The 19,748-nt window shown below is 35.6% G+C and overlaps 1 protein-coding gene across 7 annotated transcripts in view; it reads right to left on the bottom strand.

The window, feature by feature from the left end:
- Positions 1 to 318: 318 nt before the first annotated feature.
- FSD1L (fibronectin type III and SPRY domain containing 1 like) overlaps positions 319 to 19,748 on the bottom strand; it is an 80,059-nt gene continuing 60,629 nt past the window's right edge. For all 7 annotated transcript variants that reach the window (XM_045470438.1, XM_045470439.1, XM_045470440.1 and 4 more), the window contains one exon: positions 319 to 6,354. In XM_045470438.1, the coding sequence (XP_045326394.1) occupies positions 6,232 to 6,354 (123 nt within the window). In that variant the 3' untranslated portion in view covers positions 319 to 6,231. The remainder of the gene's footprint in view (positions 6,355 to 19,748) is intronic.

The raw sequence follows: 19,748 nt of genomic DNA, 5'->3' as shown, positions 1-19,748 counted from the left end.
TAGCTGCACTGTGTAAAATAGCTACTAGTAAGATGTGGCTCTTTACATTTAAATTAATCACAATAAAAATTTTAGTTTCTTCGTTTAACTCACCATATTTACATTGCTCAACAGCTGCCTGGATCTAGTGGCCACTGTGTTGGACAGCACAAATATAGAACTTCCCGTCACTGCAGAAAATTCTGTTGAACAGCACTGCTCTAAAATATAAACTTTTTGGGCAGAGGGACTATGACTTTTTTTTTAATCTTCTCATCCCCAACAGTACACTGTAGATATTTAATGAAAATTGATAAAAATGCAAGCACTGAAGCAAAGGAAAGCAGAAAAAGTTTAATTTTTAGAGGAGATATTCCAGGTGCTTTTGTAAGAACTTAGGCTCAGTCATTCTACACAGAGCATACAATCATTTCAACATTCAAGTTACTCCACTTTGAATACTTTATTTTGAAGTTAAAAAGTTTAAAGTTTAAAAGGCTTTGTCTTGTTTCCAAGGATAATGAGGCAATATGCTTATTAAAAGACTAGTTTGCAGAACTGAGTATATTAAAAGTGTCCATTAATGTTCTTCATCCGTAACTTAAAGGTTAAACCTGAGGAATTAGAATTTTTATTATCAGAACTGCATAGCAAAACCATGTCCAAATGATAGACACACCAAATAATCTACAGATTAAGATAACCTGTAAGCCATTTAACAAATCCAATTTAAAGCAAAACAAATGTTAGGAGAGATACTGAATGATATTCAGGTTAGCAAAGTTTTGAAATGTTTCATCATATCTTTTAATGCAAAAAAAGTTGTCAAATGGTAAGTGGGCACATACACCTGATATCATTTATCCCATGTCAACAAACTGCTGAATCATTTGGTTGTTTGGAAAATATTTGGGCTAAGTTCACTCTGCATGTGGTACTAAGCAGTCATAAATTGAAAGTGCAAATGCCTGAATGGAAACATAGCTTAAAATGTTTATTTATGCTACTATTCTACACTGACACATGAATGCTGTGAGAGACGTTTACAGTTGTACCAAGTCTAGATAGAGAGTAACAAGTTTGATGAGAAAATACAAAAAGGCCACAAGCATTGCACAAACAAAAGAATGTTAAAGGGCATTATAATCAGGTGGTGTTTTCTTTCCTTTTTTTTTTTTTTTAAATAATCACTTTGAAGTCCTAGTGATACCACTTTAAGCACATGCTTTATTAAAAGAAAGAACATCTAGAAGTACCCAACACTTAAATCCATTATTCACTGAAAATAACGCCTTACATTTACATAGCATTTTACTGTTGTTGAAGCAACTTCACATACTCCATTTCATTTTATTTCTCGCAACAGCCCTGGGAGGTAAGCTGAACAAGTTGTAATTATTTTATGTAAGGCAGTGGAGGCCCAAAGATGAGAAATGATTTACTATGCTGAGGTCATAGATCTACTCAGTATATGGTAGAAAGCGATTAATTTTGAATTTAATTACTTTAAAAGAAGTGAAACCAAAATACTTTTTATATCCAGAAATCTTAAAGACTAGTGGTTTTTAATGTAAGTTGTTCCAAAACTTTAATTGTTATATATCTTATAGTATGAATTAGTTATAAATTTTATTTTAAAGAGTCTCCCTTAAATGGTAAATCAGACTCCGTGCTTTGGTACCTTAGAGATATTGAAAATGTTAAAATATATATATATGCATTCTTATAGCCCTTAGGCTCTCAAAAAATTTCCAATACTAACAGAAATGCCTTTTACCAATTACTTAAAATTTGACTTATTTTAAAACTGGTCCAAACTTACAAAGCTCCAAGCCAAAGCAAACACATTCACCCACCTTCTGCCCTACATACTGTGAAATCCTCTAAATGCCCATTCCCAAGGACCAACTTAGAGTGAATGGGTATCATTAAGAATATGTATCAGTTTAAACTAACAAAGCTCAAATGATTATGAATCAAAAGTGAGTACCTTATATTGACCCAGAAATAACAAATACTGTTTTAATTTAATAATTGGATAGTCTGAGGAGAAAAGTACTATGGCAATCTGTTATTTATAAGCCAGTACTAACCTTTATATGGCAAGTCCGACAATATCTTTTCAATAAAAACAACATATAGGAAACGCAATCCATTTAAGCTCCAAATTACTCCAAAAGCTTAAGTATTTACATTAATCAAATATTCCAGGTAACAAAGCATGTCAGGTCACAAATATTTGTATAATGTGAATACTGTAAGATACACATAAAAGGTTTTTAAAACCATACTGAACATGAGGTAATCGTTCTGTAATGATTAAGGAAATATTCATGATCTATTATAATGTTATAGTACTGACATTATGAAATGTATGTTTTGTTTAAAAATAGCAAATAACTTTATGGTTACTTGGGTGTTCAGTAAATTTATGCCGACCATACACTTCCCTAAAAGAATATATCCAGTTTAAAATAAAATCAAAGAAGAAACTGTTCTAGATCCATTTTATGTGACTATGTAAAACTGAACCATATTAATGCAGTTAATTTGAATTTTTTATAAACTCTAGTAATTTATTTTTTAAAATTTGACTTACTAGCAGAAATATTGTTTTTAAGATGCAAACTTTGTCACCTTACTCAAAAGTAGCAAAACTATATGTACAGTAAATCAAACTTCACTAATTGTGGAAATCCAGATACAAAGTACGGCTGCTGTATCACAGACACTTAAATTTATCTGTTGTATGAATTAGCCAATGAATGGACACTGATCTAATAAATATGGGGTTTTTAAAAGAATTACAATGATTTGAAAGTATAGTCCTTAGTATTTTTAGCCTGGAATCATAATATTTTATAGTAAGAAGTCAACAGTGTCCTCTTCCAGAATTAATACTCTTTGAAATCATATAATATATATATATATATATCCTTTGTCAATTTTTTCATGTTTTCAAAAGAAACAAAATAACTATAATTTTACAAGTATTGAGAAAAAATAATCATTCTGGGTAAGTCATGAAATGGAGTATGTGAGCCTAATTATAATATTTCATTACAAATTATTTACTTTTATTATTTGTACCACCAAGGATCGGTCACCAAAAATTCCAATTATACATGACACTGTTCATATTTTAATTTAATAAGTGAGTAAATAAAACTAAGCCAATATGTTTCTTTAAATGATAACACAGGAAAAAGTTACTGTTTGCAGAACAAAGTAGGCCAAGTCTAGCTGTACAGTGGCAGTTAACGGTTTGTCAACACGGTACAGATGCCATCAATAAAACCCATGTACAGACAGACACGCCTCTAATACTTTCAATTTGTTTACCTATACCTGGGACATTCAAAGAATCACTGTATATTAAATTTCTATGTGCACTCAGTTATTAAATGCTTCATATATACATATTTACCAAAAGTTAAACACATAGGTGACAGAGTAAGCCCAAAGAGTCAAAATGAATTGTAAAAAATTTTTTTTTCTAAAGTGCTTAAGGCAATTCCTTCATTTCTTTAACCCAGTTTACTAAAACTGGTTTGGGATTCAACTGCTAAAAGAGAAATGCAATATCAAATGCACGTTTTTATAAAACAATTTTTATACCTGTAATACATCTATTACTGTCAACCTCTCATGCATTTCTTTTACAGAAAGCAATCATGTTTGACCTATCAAAACAAAGAGTAAACAAACTAATAAAGTCTGAAAGGGTATACCATCTTCCCACAATGCATTAAATTTGAGCAAAAAGGCTCAATAGTTTTTAATTAAAATGACAATGAGAATGTTATATATTATGGTCAAGTTAAGAGTTACCTTAATTTGATACTATTTAAATAGGCACTACAGTTGATTATTTTCTAGTTTGAAAAGGAGGGTGGCAGACTTTTCCAGTTTAACTTAACACATATAAACTTAAAACTTTTGTTCTTTATAGAGACCTTTAAGAAGCATACATAGTAACAGGAAAACCTCAGATTTTTATTTTGAAGTAAAACTTGTTATTACTTCAAATGAATTTTCCAAATGAATATTAGAAAATTTAAATGAAGGGTTTCAAATGATGGCATGAGCACAGAATAGAAGCATATGCACTCCTCCAGCCCGATTAATCCTCTGCTCCATACACCTGCAACAGAAGGCCCTCACCAGTATAACATAATGGTCTCTGGCTTAAATTATCAGTTGACGCTGCAGGGGGCATGAAGTGAGAGCACACTTAGAGGAAGAAGGCACTGAATTAAAGAGAAGACAGTTACATAAGACGTAATAGTAAAAAATTTTATACAAGAACTTCTGGCTTTTTCTGTGTCAATTTTGCTAAACTATACATGTATAATTGTTCACATAAAGCAGCTCCACCACTAAATTACTGCTTTCAGATTTGACTCTATGAAAGAGAATGGTAACTTCCTGTTTCTTAGGTCCTGGAATAACACCACTGTAGGGAACAGAATATCCAAAAAATTTTTTTCAAAATCTTTAGGAAGAACAAAACCCAATATTATAGTTGTTTGGAGAATCAAAAGGATATCTATTGACATACTTCATTCTCTCAACTGCCTTATAGTCTTTAAAAAATACCAATATGTCATGAGACAATGGTGCAGATATAAATGCCCTCTGGAAAAATAATACCTAATTCAAACAAAATTCCTCATTTAGGTCTGTTTTACCAAAAAACAAAACACCCTATATCAGTAAACAGTAAACTTTAGGAGAGAATGAGCTATTCCTATTTCACAGGTTTTTCTGTAAAAGGCAGCTCAGATGTAAGCAGCAATAGTCCCTTCTTGGAAGAAGGTTGTCAGAGCATAATACCCTTAAAATAAGAATGAAAAAAGGTCAACATGAGAAAGTAAATTCCAGAGACCACCAAAAATGTTCAAGGACTTCTTAAATACTGAAATCGCAACTTTCAGTTTGGCTCAAAGAACTTGTATTAAAAATTTTAACCAACTTTTAAAAAATAGGTATGTTCTGCTCAATAACCATGGGTTTTATTCACGGTTTAACATATTTTCCCTAAGGTTGGGAAGGATTATTCTATGATGATTTTTGGAAGAATTATACCCCTTTGGAAGGCAAATGTGAAAAATAACCTCTGAATAGTTACGTTTGAAAAACTTATATGGTAAATAAATCAGAGATATGTAGACATTTTTCAAAACACTTGTTTAAACCATTCCATACCTTATTAAAAAGCAGACATAAATGACCTCAGTAGTTTTAGGCACCTCCCTTTATAACCTATCTTCTTAGATAAAACTTAAATGATGTAGGTTTTTCTACCTTTTTTTAAACTTTAATAAAATTTCATTCCTACTAGAAATATTAAAAATCAGTATAATTATCAATTACTACCAAATTCAAGCGAGAATTTTACCAAGACAACTATTAAAGGTAGTACTAAATGTGACAACAAAATCAGAAAATAGAAAGCTTTAAAAAATCTTATCCATCATCCAAAATGATGGAATGAAAAGAAGTCTAATTAAACAAGGCAACATATAAAGAATATCCCTTTGCCACTGTTAGTGCGGCAGGTTAAAAACAACAACGACGACAACTAATGTATGGGTGATTTTAAGCTAAACTCTTCCTATCCACTCTATTTTGAGTTTTAACTCAAATAAGAGAAATGTCACAATATTTGGAAAAGAGAAAATGATAAACAATCTAGTCAGTAAAACAAAAGAGGATAATTTAGCAAAACTCAACTTCTTTACGAAAGGACAACAATTAAGAAAACATTTCTAGCATCCCCAACCAATGATTTCAATTTTTAGACAAACTTAGAAGACTGTATCTTTTTTTAAAGCTTCAGTGTAAGAACCTAATAATAGGTAGTGACGAGATAAAGAGAAAGTACAGGGGAAAGAAGACAAGATTTAAATGCTTTCCTCTCAGGTCCTAGGGCTACATACTAACTAAACATTTTAGGAGAGCCAAAGTAATCCAAGAAACACAAAAATGAGTTTCTATGTAACTATTTAAACACTGCCTTTCTTCCCATTTGCTCTTCGAAACATCAGTTTCTTGCTCAGAATCTGCTTGCTTGATGCTACTGCACAGTAGGTTCCCGTGAGTACTTGGTACTAGATGCTTAATGCTAACACATCCCAGGCCTTAAAGCAGAAGGTAGCAAACCTGATTTCCACCACTTGTAAATTTCTGTGATTAGTAACTGCACAGAAAAGGCCACCCAAAGGGGGTGAAACATATTCTGAGTAAGCATTACTGAGTAATATTGTTTAGGCTGCTAGCTGAACCCGTCATTCCATTTTCACTTTTCTGAAGCGTTCTCACAGCACTTGGAACCTGCATCCCAGTATTCAAAGAAAGTCCACCACACCAAACCTAAAAAAGGACAAAACCAAAGCTTTAGTCAGATTTCAAATCAAACTAGAACTGAGGTGATTCTTAAAGTTCCATTTGAAAGGCAAAATGCCACGTATATGAATGTCAACAAGTTCCAAACTGATAACCTTTATATTTGAACCGAGAAGTGAAAAGGAAGGCTAACTCAAGAGTTTTTGAGAACCAGAGAGGCCAGAGGAAGTCTTTGTGGTAGCAGAACCCACTGGAACTGCACACAAGAGAAGGAACTAAGGGCTGCAAAAATTTAGATATTAAATTTTTAGGGTTAATAGGCCAAAAATATTGGCTATTTCTACTGATGCTAACCTTCACAACCAAGAGAAGTGCACAGAGAGCCAATTTCCTTACCCCTATTATTGCTTTAGATTGTGATGAGGTGTGGCCTGAGACTATAGGAATCCAACACCCCAGTGTTAACAGAGTAAAATCCATTATTTTTTTCCCTAACTTGTTAACAATAAGAACTCTTTTATTAATTCTTTAAGAACTTCTGAGAAAAATGCAAATGGTAATAATATCCAGATATACCATATTGCCATATTCTATTAATTATAAATGTAAGTTTATGAAAGATGAAATTGCTTTGCTTGTAAACAGAGCAGCCTTAATTGAATAAAGTGAATAACTTATTTAGAACAGACTCAAGTGAATTAAAATATGAAAGTATGTATCTTTTAATTATCATCGATGCCTGGTTTGTAGAAGACATAGCTTGAGACAAGGGACTCTTAGAAACTGTAGGAGTGGGGCGCCTGGGTGGCGCAGTCGGTTAAGCATCCAACTTCAGCCAGGTCACGATCTCGCGGTCCGTGAGTTCGAGCCCCACGTCGGGCTCTGGGCTGATGGCTCAGAGCCTGGAGCCTGTTTCCGATTCTGTGTCTCCCTCTCTCTCTGCCCCTCCCCCATTCATGCTCTGTCTCTCTCTGTCCCAAAAATGAATGAACGTTGAAAAAAAAAAAAAAAAAAGTACCTTTAAAAAAAAAAAAAAGAAACTGTAGGAGTATTCCCACCTTCAATTATATCCGAAAGTGTTTAAAATTTACTAAGTGATTACATACTATACCAAAGAATCCACTGACCTGTGAAATTTATAGCTGTATGACGAACATTCCAAATTTTTAAAACTAGTAGGTTCAGTAATAACTCCCCAAATACAAAAGCTCTGTGATTATAAAACTACTATATTACTTTTTTTTTGAAATTATTTAAGTGATTTACAAACATATTTACTCAAAATATCTAGCACAGAGGTACAAGGGCAAATCAACAGAGAAAGGTTAGTCTTTTTTGAACACTTGGAATTCATATACAAAAAACAGATCTCAAACCATACCTGGTACAATATATAAAAAATAACTCAAAATGGATCACAGACCTAAATGTAAAACCTAAAACCATAAAACTTTAAGAAGAATACAAAAGAGATTATCTTTGTATCCTTGAGGTAGGCAAAGCAAGATCCATAAAAGAAAAAAAAAATGGATAAACAGACTTCATTAAAATGAAAAACTTCTCGGGGCACCTGGGTGGCGCAGTCGGTTAAGCGTCCGACTTCAGCCAGGTCACGATCTCGCGGTCCGTGAGTTCGAGCCCCGCGTCGGGCTCTGGGCTGATGGCTCAGAGCCTGGAGCCTGTTTCCGATTCTGTGTCTCCCTCTCTCTCTGCCCCTCCCCCGTTCATGCTCTGTCTCTCTCTGTCCCAAAAATAAATAAACGTTGAAAAAAAAAAAAATGAAAAACTTCTCCTCAAAATGTATACAAAATGAGAAAAGCCACAAACTAGGAAAAAATATTTGCAGAACAGTTATTTGATAAGGACCCATATCCAGCATACATAAAGAAATCTTAAAACTCATTAATGAGAAAACAAGTACCCCAATAAAAAATGAATAATAGATACTGCATCAAAGACATTATAAAAATGAAAAAATAAGCACATGAAAAGATCCTCAACATCATTTGTCCTTAGGAAAATGCAAGTTAAAACCATAATGAAATACCGTTACACACCTATTAAAACTGCTGACAAATATTAATGTCAAGGATGTGGTAAACTCTCATATATTGCTAGTAGGAATGCAAAAGTCACAATACAAGAAACAACAGGTGTTGGTGCAGATGTAGAGAAAAGGGTATCCCCTCTTGCACTGTTGGTGGGAATGCAAACTGGTGCAGCTACTCTGGAGAACGGTATGGAAGTTCCTCAAAAATTAAAAATATAACTACCCTACCATCCAGCAATTGCACTACTAAGTATTTACACAAAGGATACAAAAATACAGATTCAAAGGGTTACATGCACCCCAATGTTTACAGGAGAATTATCAACAATAGCCAAACTATGGAAAGAGCCCAAATGTCCATCTACTGATGAATGGATAAAGATGTGGTGTGTGTGTGTATGTAACACACACACACGCACACACACACAGGGGATATTAAAGAAAAAGAATGAAATCTTGGGCCTGGGTGGCTCAGTCAGTTAAGCGTCTAACTCTTGATTTCACCTCAGGTGAAATCTCACACATCAGGCTCCGCACTAGCACAGAGACTGGGATTCTCTCTCTCCTTCTCTCTCTGCCCCCACCCCCCACTCACACTCTCAAAATAAACCTTTTTTAAAAAAAGAAAAAGAATGAAATCTTGCCACTTACAATGACATGGAGGAGATAGAATGTATTACACTAAGCAAAATAAGTTGGAGAAAGACAAATACCATATGATTTCTCTCATATGTGGTATTTATTTATTTATTTATTTATTTATTTATTTATTTAGAGACAGAAAGCAGGAGCAGGGGCTGAGCAGAGGAAGAGGGAGAGACAGAGTCTTAAGCAGGTTCCATGCTCAGTGTGGAGTCCGACGCAGGACTCGATCTCATGACCCCATGACAATGAGATCATGACCTGAGCAGAAATCAAGAGTCAGCGCTTAACTGACTAAGCCATCCAGGTGCCCCACTCATATGTGGAATTAAGAAACAAAACAGATGAACACATAGGAAGGGGGGAAAAAGAGGAGAGAGGGAAACAAACCACAAAAGACTCAATGACAGAGAATCAACTGAGGGTTGATGGAGGGAGATGGGTAGGAGATGAGCTAGATGGGTGATGAGTGCTTATTGTGTTGAGCATTGGGCATTGTTTTTAAGTGATGAATCACTGAATTTCACTTCCGAAACCAATATTGCACTGTATGTTAACTAAAATTTAAATAAAAATTTAAAAAAATTAAAAGGAATACAAAAGTCACACAGCCACTTTGGAAAACATTTTGGTAGCTTCTTATAAAGTTAAACATACACTTTCTTTTTTTTTCTTTAATTTTTTTTTAATGTTTATTTTTGAGAGAGAAACAGTGTCAGTGGGGATGCCCAGACAGAGAGGGAGACACAGTATTCAAAGCAGGCTCCAGGCTCTGAGCTGTCAGCACAGCCCAGTGCAGGGCCCAAACCTATGAACTGTAAGATCATGACCTGAGCCAAAAGCAAATGCATAACCTACTGGGACACACAGATACCCTAAACATACACTTTCAGTGTGATCTAATACCCTCACTTCTAGGTATTAACCCAAGAGAAATGAAAACAAATACGAAAAAATCTATTTGCAAATATTTACAGTGCCTTTACTTACAATTGCCAAAAACTAGAAAGAACCCCAAAGTCCTTCAACTGGTGAGTGGATGAATAACGTGTGCTACATACACAGTCAGCAATAAAACAGACACTCGTCAGCAAAAAAAAAAGACACTATGACTGATAAACACAACATTGATGAATTTCAAATACATTATGCTGTAGAATCAAAAGTCTACATACCATACAATTCCTTTTCTCTAATATTCTGGAAAAAGCAAAACTACGGAGACTAAAACCTTGTTAGTGACTACCAGGGCTGGGTGTGATCAGAAAGGTCCATTACAAAGGAAGATGAACTTTTGTAGGGTGATAGAAATGTTCAATGTCTTGATTATGGTAATGTTACACAACTGTAAGCATTTGTCAAATCCCACAGAACTGTACACTACTATGAATTATCCTTAATAAACCTGCTTCTAAAAAGAAAACTAGGGGTGCCTGGGTGGCTCAGTCGGTTAAGTGTCCAACTGCAGCACAGGTCATGATTTCATCGTTCATGAGTTCAAGCCCCACGTTGGGCTCTGTGCTGACAGCTCAGAGCCTGGAGCCTGCATCGAATTCTGTGTCCTCCTCCCTCTCTCTCTTTCTCTGCCCCTCCCCCACTCATGTTCTCTCTCTCTCTCTCTCTCTCTCTCTCTCTCTCTCCCCCCTCCTTCCCTCTCTCTCTCCCTCTCAAAAATAAACATAAAAAATTTTTTTAAAAAGAAAACTAATCTTGTACACAAAAAGTTTAATAATCACTGACCTAGTTAATAAACCCTTCAATGAAAGGAAAAAAATAATTTCAACCAGTTTGAAAATACTTTTCCTAAAGCATCTTAACAACACTTACTAATGTAGTTAGTGTTTAATTATTTGGAATGAAAAGCAGTAAACTGACTACATATCTACTTGAGATAAACTCAAATTAAACATGAAATCCAACCCTTTGAGACACAAGGAAAAAAATAACTTTTGAGTTTCATATGGTAAACAAATTTGTCCCTGAATGACCTATTTGGAAAAACAGCCAAAAAACACATAATACAGCAGAGGTTTGTGACAAAGTAATAATAATAATAATAATAATAATAATAATAATAATAACAACCCTCCTAAATCCTTGTGTTTTTCTATGAACAATAACTTCATTCACTGATTACTTTTAATTTTTAATGAAAAACCAAGAGTCTTAGTTATTAGCATTGTTTTAAATTTAAGATTTTGGGGTATCCAAAGTGAATGATCATTATCAATTTTGAGAGTTAAAAGTACTATATTTTAAACCCACATATACCCTGAATACTTTCTCCTCACAGTTTGAGAAGCTACAGTCAGGGTAATGATGGAAGAACACACATACAAAACATTCTGCCAACTCTGCAATGGAAATAACCCCCCTTGATTGTAGAAGTAACCCCCAAATTAAGAAAAGGTCTAGCCAGAATAATGAGGATCTGTCTTAATTGTACTGCAGAACTCCCCAGAGTAGCCCAAACTTACAGAGAAATCCAAAGGATAAAGGAGTTGGAAGAAGCAGTAACATCTGCTTAATAAAAAAATAAATACAGGGGCGCCTGGGTGGCGCAGTCGGTTAAGCGCCCGACTTCAGCCAGGTCACGATCTCGCGGTCGGTGAGTTCGAGCCCCGCATCGGGCTCTGGGCTGATGGCTCGGAGCCTGGAGCCTGTTTCCGATTCTGTGTCTCCCTCTCTCTCTGCCCCTCCCCCGTTCATGGTCTGTCTCTCTCTGTCCCAAAAATAAAATAAACGTTGAAAAAAAAAAAATTAAAAAATAAATAAATAAATAAATAAATAAATAAATAAATACAAACCAAGTTGCATTTTGTATGGAGAATAATGACTTTTTCTAATATAAATTGTGACCACTAAACCAGCCTTGCAAGAAATTTTAAGGGGGACTCTTTGAGTGAAGAAAAAAACAAAACAAAACAGACCAAAAGCAATAAAAACTAGAAAGGACCAGAGAACATCATCAGAAACATCAACTCAATAGGAAACACAATGGCACTAAATTCATATCTTTCGGTATTCACTCTGAATGTAAATGGACTAAATGCTCCAATCAAAACACACAGGGGATTAGAATGGATAAGAAAACAAGACCCATCTATAGGCTGCCTACCAGAGACTCATTTTAGACCTAAAGACACAGCAGATTGAAATAAGGGGATGGAGAACCATCTATCATGCTAATGGACGTCAAAAGTAAGCCAGAGTAGCTGTATTTATATCAGACAAACTAGATTTTAAAACAAAGACTATAACAAGAGATGAAGAAGGGCGTTCTATCATAATTAAGGGATCTACCAAGAAGATCTAACAACTGTAAATATTTATGCTTCCAATTTGAAAGCACCCAAATATATAAATCAATTAATCACAAGCATAAAGAAACGCATTGATAATAATGCCATAATAGTAGGAGATTTTAACACCCCACTTTCAACAATGGAAACAATGGCTCTGAATGAGACCCTGGACCGGATGGACTTAACAGATATATTCAGAACATTTCATCCTAAAGCAGCAGAATACGCATTCTTCTTGAGTGCACATGGAACATTCTCCAGAACAGATCACACACCGGGTCACAATCAGCCCTCAACAAGTACAAAAAGACTGATATCATACCATGCATATTTTCAGACCACAATGCCATGAAACTTGAAATCAATCACAAGAAAAAATGTGGAAAGACCACAAATAACTGGAGATTAAAGAACATTCTACTAAAGAATGAATGCACTAATCAAGAAATAAAGAGGAAATTAAAAAGTACATGGAAGCCAATGAAAATGAAAACATGACAGTCCAAAACCTCTGGGATGCAGCAAAGGTGGTCATAAGAAGGAAGTATGTAGCAATGCAGGCCTTCCTAAAGAGGGAAGAAATGTCTAAAATACACAACTTAACCTTGCACCTAAATGCGCTGGAAACAGAACAGCAAGTAAAGCCCAAAATCAGCAGAAGAAGGGAAATAATAAAGATTAGGGCAGAAGTCAATGATATTGAAATTAAAAAAAAACAACAACAACAGTAGAATAGATAAACAAAACCAGGAGCTTGCTAGTTCTTTGAAAGAATTAACAAAATTGATAAACCCCTACCCAGATTGATCAAAAAGGAAAAAGGAAAGGACCCAAATAAATAAAATCAGATGAGAGAGATCACAACCAACATCACAGAAATACAAACAATTATAAGAGATTATTACGACCAATTATATGCAAACAAATTGGGCAATCTGGAAGAAATGGACAAATTCCTAGAAACTAACTGAAAAGGAAAAAGTAGAAAATTTGAACAGACCCACAACCAGCAAAGAAATTGGATCAGTAATCAAAGCTCTCCCAATAAACAAGAGTCCAGGGATGGACGCCTTCCTAGAGGAATTCTACCAAACATTCAAAGAAGAGATGGGGTGCTTGGGTGGCTCAGTCAGTTAAGTGTCCAACTTCAGCTCAGGTCATGATCTCGCGGTTTGTGAGTTCGAGTCCCGTGTTGGCTCTGTGCTGACAGTTCGGAGCCTGGAGTCTGTTTTAGATTGTGTGTCTCACTCTCTCTCTGCACCTCCTCCCTCCCTCCTTCCTTCCCTCATTCCCTCTCCTCCCTCCTCAAAAATAAATAAACACAAAAAAAATAAAGAAGAGTTAATACCTATTCCTTTGAAGATGTACCAAAAAATAGAAATGGAAAGAAAACTTCCAAACTCATTCTATGAGACTAGCATTACTTTGATTCCAAATGCAAACAAAAACACCACTAAAAAGGAGAACTATCGACCAATCTCACTGATGAGCACGGATGCAAAAATTCTGAAGAAGATACTAGCAAACCAAATCCAACAATACATTAAAAGAATTATGCACCACGATCAAGTGGGATTTATTCCTCTCCCTGAGATGCAGAGCTGGTTCAATATCTGCAAATCAATTAATGTGACACATCACATTAATAAAAGAAAGGATAAGAACCACAAGATCCTCAATAGATATAGAAAAGGCATTTGACAAAATACAGCATCCTTTCTTGATAAAAACCCTCGAGAAAGTAGGGATAGAAGGAACATACCTCAAGATCATAAAGGCCATATATATGAAAGACCCACAGCTAACATGATCCTCAATGAGGAAAAACTGAGAGCCTTCCTCCGAAGGTCAGGAACACAACAGGGATGTCCACTGTCACCACTGTTTTTCAACAGTGTTGGAAGTCCTAGCCTCAGCGATCAAACAAAGAGAAATAAAAGGCACCCAAATTGGCAAGGAAAAAGTCAAACTTTCATTCTTCACTGACATGATACTCTATGTGGAAAACCCAAAAGATTCACCAAAAAACTGCTAGAAATGATACATGAATTCAGCAAAGCCGCAGAATATAATATCACCATACATTTCTTTACACCAATAATGAAGCAGGAGCAGGAGAAATCAAGGAATCGATTCCATTTACAAATGCACTGAAAACCATAAAATACCTAAGAATAAACCTAACCAAAGATGTAAAAGATCTGTACACTAGAAACTATAGAAAGCTTATAAAAGAAACTGAAGAAAACACAAAGAAATGGAAAAGTATTTCATGCTTGTGGACTGGAAGAACAAATATTGTTAAAACACCAATATTACACATTCAATACAATCCCTATCAAAATAACACCAGCATTCTTCACAGAGCTAGAACAAACAACCCTAAAATTTGTGTGGAACCAGAAAGGACCCCGAATAGCCAAAGCAATCCTGAAAAAGAAAACCAAAGTGGGAGGCATCACAATTCTGGATTTCAAGCTATATTCCAAAGCTGTAATCATCAAGATAGTATGGTACTGGCACAAAAACAGACACATAGATCAATGGAACAGAAGAGAGAACCCAGAAATGGATCCATAAATGTATGGCCAACTAATCTTTGACAAAGCAGGAAAGAATATCCAATGGAATAAAGACAGTCTCTTCAACAAAAGGTGTTGGAAAACTGGACAGCAACATACAGAAGAATGAACCTGGACCACTTTCTTACACCATACACAAAAATAAACTCAAAATGGATGAAAGACCTAAACGTAAGACAGGAAACCGTTAAAATCCTAGAGCAGAAAACTGGCAACAACCTTTTTGACCTTGGCCGCGGCAACTTCTTACTTGATATGTCTCCGGAGGCAAGGGACACAAAAGCAAAAATGAACTACCAAGAGAAGGAAAAGGAAAGCCAGAGTGGAAAAGACATTTGCAATGCATATATCTGGAAAAAGACTCAGTTCAAAAATGAACTACTGGGACCTCATCAAGATAAAAAGCTTCTGCACAGTGAAAGAAACAATCAGCAAAACTAAACGGCAACTGACAGAATGAGAAAAGATATATACAAATGACATATCAGATAAAGGGTTAGTATCCAAAATCTCTAAAAAACGTATCAAACTCAACACCAAAAAAACAAATAACCCAGTGAAGAAATGGACAAAGACATGAATAGACACTTCTCCAAAGAAGACATCCAGATGGCCAACCGACACATGAAAAAATGCTCAACATTACTCATCATGAGGGAAATACAAATCAAAACCACAATGAGATGCCACCTCACACCTGTCCGAATGGCTAAATTAACAACTCAGGAAACAACAGATGTTGGCAAGGATGCAGAGAAAGAGGAACCCTTTTGCACTGCTGGTGCGAATGCAAACTGGGGCAGCCAACTCTGGAAAACAGTATGGAGGTTCCTCAAAAAATTAAAAATACAATTACTCTATGACCAAGCATTTGCACTACTAGGTATTTATCCAAAGGATACAAAAATGCTGACTGGAAGTGGCACGTGCACCCCAATGTTTATGGCAGTACTATCGACAATAGCCAAATTATGGAAAGAGCCCAAATGTACAGTGACAACTGATGAATGGACAAAGATGCGGTATATATATATATATATATATATATATATATATATATATATATATGATGCAATATTACTCAGCAATCAAAAAGAATGAAATCTTGCATTTGCAATAACATGGATGAAACTAGGAGTGTATTATGCTAAGCGAAATCAGTCAGAGAAAGACAAGTATCATATGATTTCACTCATATGTAGAATTTAAGATACAGAACAGGTGAACATAAGGGAAGGGGAGCAAAAATAATATAAAAACAGGGAGGGAGACAAACCATAAATGACTCTTAAAGAATTTTTTTTAATGTTTATTTATTTTTTGAGAGATAGAGACAGAGCATGAGTGGGTGAGGGGACAGAGAGAGAGGGAGTCACAGATTCCAAAGCAGGCTCCAGGCTCTGAGCTGTCAGCACACAGCCCAATGTGGGGCTGGAACTCATGAACCACAAGATCATGACCTGAGCCGAAGTTGGATGCTTAACCGACTGAGCCACCCAGGCGCCCCCATAAGTGACTCTTAAATACAGAGAACAAATAGTGTTGCCAACGAGGTGTTGGGTCAGGGGAAGGGCTAAAGGAATGAGGGGCAATAAGGAGGTTGGGATGGGCACTGGGTGTTATATGTAAGTGATGAATCACTAAATCCTATTCCTGAAATTATTGTTACACTAGATGTTAACTAACTTGGATTCAAATTTAAAAAAATAAATAAATAAAAGGCAACTGATGCAATGGGAAAAGATATTTGCAAATGACATATCATATAAAGGGTTAGTATCCAAAATCTCCAAAAAACTTATCAAACTCAACACCCAAAAAACAAAAAATCCACTGAAGAAATGGACAAAGACATGAATAGACACTTCTCCAAAGAAGACACCCAGTGGCCAACCGACACATGAAAAAATGCTCAACATTACTCATCATGAGGGAAATACAAATCAAAACCACAATGAGATGCCACCTCACACCTGTCAGAATGGCTAACATTAGCAATTCAAGAAACAACACAATGTTGGTGAGGATGCAGAGAAAGGTGGAACACTTTTGCACTGCTGGTGGGAATGCAAACTGGGGCAGCCACTCTGGAAAACAGTATGGTGGTTCCTCAAAAAATTAAAAATAGAACCACCCTATGACACAGCAATTGCACTACTAGGTATTTACCCAAAGGATACAAAAATGATGATTCAAAGGGGCACATGCTCCCCAATGTTTATAGCAGCACTATTGACAATAGCCAAATTATGGAAAGAGCCCAAATGTCCATCAACTGACTAATGGATAAAGAAGATGTGGTTTATATACACAATGGAGTACTACGTGGCAATGAGAAAGAATGAAATATGGCCCTTTGTAGCAACGTGGATGGAATTGGAGAGTGTGATGCTAAGTGAAATAAGCCATACAGAGAAAGACAGATACCATATGTTTTCACTCTTATGTGGATCCTGAGAAACTTAACAGAAACCATTGGGGGAGGGGAAGGAAAAAAAAAAAAGAGGTTAGAGTGGGAGACAGCCAAAGCATAAGAGACTCTTAAAAACTGAGAACAAACTGAGGTTTGACGGGGGGTGGGAGGGAGGGGAGGGTAAGTGATGGGCATTGAAGAAGGCATCTTTTGGGATGAGCACTGGGTGTTGTATGGAAACCAATTTGATAATAAATTCATATATTAAAAAAAAAAAGAAGATGTGGTATTTACATATACAATGATATATTACTTGACGATCAAAAAGAATGAAATTTGCCATTTGCAACAACATGGATTGAACTAGAATGTATTATGCTAAGCAAAATAAGTCAGTCAGAGAAAGACAAATACAATATTTCATCACTCATATGTGGAATTAAGAAATAAACCAGATGAACATAGGGGAAGGGACAGAAAAATAAGATGAAAAAGAGAGTGGGAGGTAAACCATAAGAGACTCTTAACTACAAAGAACAAACTGAGGGTTGCTGGAGGGGTGTTGGGTGGGGGGATGGACTAAATGGGTGATGGGCATCAAGGAGGACACATGTTAGGATGAGCACTGGGTGTTACATATAAGTGTTGGATCATTAAATTCTACTCCTGAAACCATTATTGTTTGTTATGTTAAGTGGGATTTAAGTAAAAGTAAAAAAATAAAATAAATCAACCTGAAATTGAGTAGTCCTGGTATCATCTATGTGTGTACAGACACATATATTCTGCCTACCACACATAGACTGTTAATCTAATATTTTACAAAGATGACACTCCACTACAACAGAAAAAAAGATGGTCTTCTCAATAAATGGTCATGGAATAAGTAGATAGCCATATGGAATTTAGGAATTCCTTACATTTAAGTTGACCCCAACCTCATACCAAACATAGCAATTCTACATTGTACTTGCATTGTAAATGCAGTCTGTATCTAAAGGTACAAGGAAAAGCTTTTAGAAGAAAACAAGAATATTTTCATGACCTTGGAGGTACAAAAAGATTTCTTAAAGAAAAAAGTGCAGGGGCGCCTGGGTGGCGCAGTCGGTTAAGCGTCCGACTTCAGCCAGGTCACGATCTCGCGATCCGTGAGTTCCAGCCCCGCGTCAGGCTCTGGGCTGATGGCTCAGAGCCTGGAGCCTGTTTCCGATTCTGTGTCTCCCTCTCTCTCTGCCCCTCCCCCATTCATGCTCTGTCTCTCTCTGTCCCAAAAATAAATAAACGTTGAAAAAAAAAATTTAAAAAAAAAAAAAAAAAAAAAGTGCTAACCATACATTTTTAAATTGATAAATAGAGCAAAATTAAAATTAACAACTTTTCATGAAAAGATACCAAGAGAGGGAAAAGGAAAGCCAGAGTGGAAAAGAAATTTGCAATACATATATCTGGCAAAAGACTCAGGCTAGAAACCTAACAGAAATCCATGGGGGAGGGGAAGGAAAAAAAAAGAAAAAAAATAGGTTAGAGTGGGAGAGAGAACCAAAGCATAAGAGACTCTTAAAAACTGAAAACAAACTGAGGGTTGATGGGGGGTGGGAGGGAGGGGAGGGTAGGTGATGGGTATTGAAGAGGGCATCTTTTGGGATGACCACTAGGTGTTGTATGGAAACTAATTTGACAATAAATTTCATATAATAAAAAAAAATAAATAAAAGACTCAGGTTATTTAAAGAACTCCAAATTGATCAATAAGACATAGGAAGAGGACTCAATAGAAATACAGGCAAAAGACTTGAGCAACCATTTCACAAAAGAGCGTATCTAAATAATAAAGATTAAAAAAAGTGTTCGACAGCACTAGTCATCAAGGTAGTGCAAATGAAAAACCACAATTCAATATATCTTACCCATTAGAAGAACTAAAACTTAAAAAAGATACTACCAAGTGTTGATAAAGATATATTGCTAGCAATAAATTAGTATAACCATCAACTTTGAAAAACCCTGCTAGAGTTGATTACACACACATTATACTATCTAGCAACTCCAATCTTAGTTATATACCCAACAGAAACATACATTTACCAAAAGGCATGAACAAGAATATTCATAACTATTCCATCTGTAAATGTCCCCAAGGAGAAACCACACAAGAATCCAACTAAATTAGAATGGATATATAAATGATGAAATAGTCATATAATGGGAAACTATACATACAAATATAAAGTAAAACTATATGAGATGAGTAAACTACCACCACATAGAACAACATGGATAAATCTCACAAACATAATGCTAAACCAAAAAGATGTTGTATACAAAGGTGAAAAGGAGGCAAAATTAATTTATGGTATTAAAACTCAAGATGGTAACCACTTTGCAGGCAGGCCAGTAGAGGCTAGAAATGGGCACAAGAAGGCACAGGA

The sequence above is a fragment of the Leopardus geoffroyi genome, chromosome D4, assembly GCF_018350155.1.
Source record: "Leopardus geoffroyi isolate Oge1 chromosome D4, O.geoffroyi_Oge1_pat1.0, whole genome shotgun sequence".
Classification (NCBI taxonomy): Eukaryota; Metazoa; Chordata; class Mammalia; order Carnivora; family Felidae; genus Leopardus; species Leopardus geoffroyi.
The sequence above is the reverse complement of the archived record's forward strand: the minus strand, read 5'-3'. Positions and strand labels throughout refer to the sequence as shown.